This window comes from Anopheles moucheti, chromosome 2, assembly GCF_943734755.1.
Source record: "Anopheles moucheti chromosome 2, idAnoMoucSN_F20_07, whole genome shotgun sequence".
Lineage (NCBI taxonomy): Eukaryota > Metazoa > Arthropoda > Insecta > Diptera > Culicidae > Anopheles > Anopheles moucheti.
Genome location: NC_069140.1, coordinates 18650128 through 18656185, shown reverse-complemented (window position 1 = coordinate 18656185; position 6058 = coordinate 18650128). Strand labels below are relative to the sequence as shown.

The window sequence follows — 6058 nt, the reverse complement described above, 5'->3', positions numbered from 1 at the left end:
GATAGGTGAAACGATACGAAGAGTGAGCGGGTGTAGCAATGGATTACTCCTTCCCACCCACATTTCTGCCATAGTTGGGAAGCAAACCAGCCACCTCTACCAAAATGTGTCGTAACAAAACGGTATACAATTGTACGTAATACAGCTATAAAAACACGGTTTTTGTATGAATCACATACAGTTAGTTCTGAGGTGTCTTTTTACTTTTTAGCCTTTTTTATACATTATACCGAACCACGCAAGTATCTGAAAAAAAAACGAAGCAAAACAAAACAAACAATACCCGAATGCAAAGCGATAATGTGCAATGTTCCACCATCAGTTTGCAAGCAGGGAAATGGGCGAACGGAAGCCACTTATAAAGTGGAGATGAAACGTAATATCCATATACATTTGCGCGATGAAAAGCGAACAAAAATATAACACTGTATAAAAATGAACCCTTGTGTCTCTTTGTTTCTCTATTATGTTTCTCTACATGTTTGTGAGGTAGTGAATATATTAGAATAAATGTTTTCATTTTATGGTTCATACAAGCTTTGTAACGACGCATCATTCCTACAGTAGCGCTCCTATCGTTCGGTGTATGACAAACGTGAGAGCGAGTTGTTTCTCTCACCTTGTGGAAATTCATCTCACTCACTTCTCGCTTGGTTGCTGTTTGTTTTTTTCCTCTCACTAGCAGCCGAATAATCGAGTACACGGATTAACGAGTTGCTGTCGTTTCTCGGCGTCGTGTTTACGTTTAGCGGCGTTGGCCAACAACAACATTCATCATTTACGCTATTATTTTATAAGAGAACGAAATTTACACCTCGTTAAAGTGTACGGGCATTCGAAAACGAGTAAGCAATGTTCTGCTAGACTCATTGAACCAATCGAAAAAGTGTTTACTGCTGTACCGAGCCTGCAAATCTAAGCTTAAGTGAGTGATTTGCGGTAGCCTCTCACATGCTCTCTAAAGATTATACAAGTCCTATCGTTTTTGTTTGCAGCCATGAGTTCGATACAGGAGCGCCTTCAGATGAAGCGGGTTCCGCTGGACAAGTGGTCAACGAAGGAGAAACTATGCCTGGCGTCATCGGTTGCGTGCAGTGGCGATCAAAACTGGATGTCGGTGAGCCGATCGTTGAAGATGCTGTGCAGTGGCAACCGACCGAACGATTGGTTCGCTCAAAAGTCATGTGCGGCACAGTACGGCAAGCTGCTGGAGAACGTGGAAACACCGAAGCGAAAGAAACGCACCGCTTCCGAGCGGGACGGCGTGGCGGCGGTCGAAACACCCGGAGAGTCAATACTCCGGAAGCTAACGCAGGAGCGCATCATCGAGCTGAAGAAAACGATCCAAGAGGAGACCCAGCAGTACATCAAGGTGAAGGAAGATATCATCCTGATACAGAGCGGTGTTACGGATGAGAAAAAGCTGCGCGAAATGTGGAAGCAGATCGAGCAGGAAAAGGCACAGAAGGAGAAGGAACAGATACAGCACGCCCAGTGGCTAAAGGAGCGGGAGGAGAAGAAACTCGAGCTGGAGCGTCAGTGGCGTCCGCTGTACCCGAATTCACCCACTGCCACCAAAGCACCGACACCACCGATAAAATTTAAGGACGAAACTGACGAAGACAGCCAAGGTTCGTGCAAATCCGGCACGTCCCCTTTGTTGACATCGTTGCTGAAAAATGCCGGTGATGCGAGAAGTTCCGGTGTACCGGTGAGCTCACCATCCGCAGGAACACGCACGGTGGCTTCACCTACAATTACGAACCTTTTGACGGGAAGCACGGGAAGCGCTACTAAATCGCCTTCGTCGTCGGGCGTTGGTGGGTTGGCAGGTGGAACCGAGCTGGACGCTCAGCTTGGGGTAACGATTAAGCAGGAGGCAATCGCCATTTCGACTCAACAACAATTCGATGGGAAGGAACCAACGGTCGTGAAATTGGAAGCGGCGGAAGGTAGCAATGTGGAAGGGGACAGTCAAACGAAACCGGATGACTTAAACGCGGGCAAATCGGAAACGCTGTTCCCGGAGATGGACAGTGAAGATAATGCCGATCCGGCAAAGGATCTGATGGATGTGCTGGAAGATTTGATCCCGGCCGATTTGGATGAGATATTGAAGGAGAACAGCGGGATGATACTGGAGGATGTCGATCTGAAGAACGTGGTCGAATCAATAATGGAGGAAGACACGCTGAAAGATAAGAGTATCGATCTGATGGTTGAAGCGGAAGATGTCCAGATGGCGGAAATAGAGGAGGAAGCTGTTGCTGAAACGGCTTCAAAAAACGAGGCACCCTCGGTGGAACGTTCTAAATCTCCACCCGTAAATGTGTCACAGGTTACAGCGCCAGTTGCGGTTCCAGCTGCTGCAGCAGCAGTAGAGGTCACCAAACCATCAGCGTCCTGCGTTGAGAAAGGTGAAGACGCGATTGCAGCTGGCAATATCGCCGATGAAAAGATGGCTGTCGTTCCACAGCAGTCCGTTTCCAAATCACAACCAGTGAAGGAACAAGAGAGTCCGGAGACGGTCGAAACAAAGGTGGAGATCATCCCGATTGAAGATAGCATCAGTAATTCACCGGCAACGAATGATCCTTCCAGCGATGATAATAAAGACACTGCGGAAGATTCTAGCGGCCAAGAGCAACCGGAAAGTGTGATAGTGGTGTCGGATTCGGCCAAAGAGGAAGAAGATTTTGAAGACCGGGAAGGCGAAGTGAGTCCGAATGATGGCGGTACGCCTGCCATTGACGATGAAGATTCGGACGACAAACCGCTTGCCTCGCTGGAGGTAGGGACAGACAGTGGAAAAGCGTCGCTGAAGGAAGAGACGGATCAACCAGTTAACAAAGCATTAGCCGTCACGGTAGAGCCGGAGAAACGTGCCAATGAATCGATTGCCTCACTGAAAGATTTGAAGCTAGAGGTGACGAAAGCTGACCCCGACCCGCCCGCATCGGTTGATGAGGCAAAGGCCAAGAAGGAAGCAATGGAAAAGCTAGCCTCAGAGTACGATTTTAAGGATGACGTTGAACCGATCGTGCAGCTTTCGACCAGGAAGATGAAAGAGGAGAAACACGTGTCGGAGGATGAAGTGTTTGTGGATGCCCAGGACACGATGGAGGAACCGGAGGAGGTGAAGGAAATCGAACCGCCGGTGAAAAAACCACCCACGGATGATACGGCGCTCACGGTGACGGATACCGACGATGATTCGCTGATCGAGATGAAGATCGGCAAGGCAAAGCGTGACTATTCACGACGCCGGCTAGCGGATGAGGCACAGAAACTCCGGGACGATCTGGCCGGCCACTCGCGTAGCGAAGAAACGGAAGGTAGGTCGTTACGGAAATTGCGCGATCGCGACCGTTCAGAAAGTCCGTTCGTGGTGCAGGACGATGAGCCGAACGAGAAAATGAAACGAAGCTATTCGTCCACCCCGGTAATGGACTCGATACCGGGATCACCGGCATCAAGCGAGGATCGGGATTATCGCGCCTGGAAGAAATCCATACTGGCCGTATACTCGAAGATTGCCTCGTCGAAGCATGCGGCCGCGTTTCAGAAACCCTTCCCAGACGATCCGATGACGGGTGAGCTTATTTATCGGCCGATGGATTTGGCCCAAATCAAGCGCAACATTGAGAACGGAAACATACGTACGGTGGCCGAGTTTCAGCGGGACATTCTGCTCATGTGCACCAATGCAATCATGCTGAATCGCGGTGATGTGTGTTCACCGCAGGCGGCCAACTTGCTGATGCGGGAAAGCGTTGGCATTATCGAAAGCGGGATGGATCCGCGGGCGGTAAAGGAACGGGACGGTGATCGGAGCGCGCACAAGCGTAGCTCGCGCAAGAGCACGACGAGAAATTCGTCCGCAGGAAGAAGCTAATCCGGTGGGCCGGAGAGAGGAGGGAAAGGAGTTATACTACATGACTTTTAACACATTTCAATGAATAAAGTGCTACACATCGAGCAAATGTGGTTAAAGTGTGCACTGTTGTGCTGTCTTGATATGTCTCCCAGTAATCCTAAAGCCTGTGATCTCCTGTGAAGGTTTTTGGTTCTCCCAGTTATTGCGGACTTTCCGGAGGGAAATAAGTTCATGTCTGCTGATCTGAATGATTCTTTTTTGGAATGATAAGGCCGTACCAATTTATTTTTACAATGTAGTTGAATATTCAGTCCTGGCTACGGGGAATGGGTCCGAATGGGATTTAGTCTCAGTCCTGTTGTGTACCGGACAGCACTGCAGAATTCAAGCGAATCGGAAGGAAATCTACTTCGATATCGATGGTATCAGAGACCAGCTACTGTCCCTCATAAGGGCTGGTTTCGGTGACGATAAACACTCCCATCGGCATTTAAACGGACAGATTATCTGTTTATTGTGCAGATTAAGTGTCGATTTGAATTAATGAATAAGATTAGCACGAGCATTAGTGATCAACCCACTGCATAAAGACAGTGAATTAACACATAAACGTTTAACAAAAACCACTATCAACCTACATTTAGCAAGGCAGCGCCAGTGCGAAGGAAGGAAGGAATCCCAACAAACCCGTTTTCCGCCACAAGCGTCCAGCATCCGTATTATTTTCTTTCTTCGGCCATCTTTCCTCGTAGACGCGGTGTGCACCAGGCACGAAACATTCACCCAACGGTGGGACAACTTTTCCCTTTTCTGCACGTACGTATGCGTGGTAGTGCAGCGGCCGCTTGGCGATATGATAGCCACGGTATGTGGCAAAAACACGGCCAGCTACAAACGGGCTGTGAATTGTGTGGCGCACGCCGGTTAATTCGAATTAAGCGTATTATGCAATGCCCGGTGCACGACCAGCAGTGGGCCAAATCAAGACAAACAAAGCAAATAACCATGGTTTTCCACGCACGGTGGGACCCCGGGGGCGGCCAGAAGCGTACAAAACCGGTGTACCGGTTGTGTGCGAAGATGAACGAGTTTTCCGAAAGGAACTGCCGGTGACCCGGAGAAAATGACGGTGTAGTTGGGATCGTTCCGCATTAGGAGGTACGGCGGATGGCGACCCGGGTTGATCTTGGTGCTGAATAGGGTTGGCCACAAACAAATCTACCCCGTGCAGGTGAAGCGGAACTAGCGCCATTATGAACCGCCACGACTGTTTGATTTGGCGACGAAGTTGGTGGGTAATTGGATAACTTACGATTTCATGTTCGTTTCCTCCTCCCATCGTGATGGCGAGATGATCGTACATTTGTAACGAAAGATCATGCGCCAATGTTACGCGGATCGGGTACGTGTACGTGCCCGAACCGGTCAGGCTTTGTGAATTTCTTTGAACCACCACCTTTCGGCAGCTTTATGGTTGCCGAATATGCGGGCTGAATTAGAATAGGATGAGGAAATGGTACGGAAATGGTGTCCGCCGGTTTGGATGGATGGCCCTGTGACTTCCTTACAATCTGCGCGTCAGCGATTGTGCTGCTGCTGCTGGAGGATACATTTCAAATTCTAAAATACCCATAACCGTGTCGCGCTCGAAGGTTACGCGCTTGCAGGAAATCAAGCGTCTGCGCCTAACGGAGGGACGACACTTTGTGCGCATTAGTATTCACGGTGCCGGTTCTGGTGTGGGATGCGTTAGAGGCCCATCACATCAAAACACCACACTTCAATTGGTTTTTATTGGCATTCGAACAGGCGGAACCAGATGTGAACAGTCCGATCCGGCCTCTTCTTGTATGGGATGTCCAGCCTTTTTCTTCGCTCTCTCTCTCGCTCCGAACGTCTTAATCCGTTTTGGGTGGGGAATTGTGGCAGATCAAGAAGGGAAATGGTAACCGCGGGCGCACGCTCCATGTTCAAGTGCAGCAGCAGACAGTACGCGTGAGGCCTTGGTTCGGAGCAACATTTCTGGCGCGTCGTTCAGTAATGCGTGGCAGGTTGGTGGCAACGGTTCACTACTTTGGAAACGGAACACGGTCCTCCGGTGGTCCGAACACAACACCACCAGATCAGCAGTTTGTGATCATCGATAAGGGTTGCAACGTGTAGTGGCGCGTGGGACACAGT

At 49.6% G+C, this 6058-nt stretch overlaps 1 protein-coding gene across 1 annotated transcript; it reads left to right on the top strand.

The window, feature by feature from the left end:
* The first annotated feature begins 778 nt into the window (after positions 1–778).
* Positions 779–3964, top strand: LOC128310211 (bromodomain-containing protein 8). The gene is made up of 2 exons (XM_053046797.1): positions 779–925; positions 996–3964. The coding sequence occupies exon 2, from the start codon at positions 998–1000 to the stop codon at positions 3893–3895; it is 2898 nt and encodes a 965-aa protein (XP_052902757.1). The 5' UTR covers positions 779–925; positions 996–997; the 3' UTR covers positions 3896–3964.
* Positions 3965–6058: the final 2094 nt, after the last annotated feature.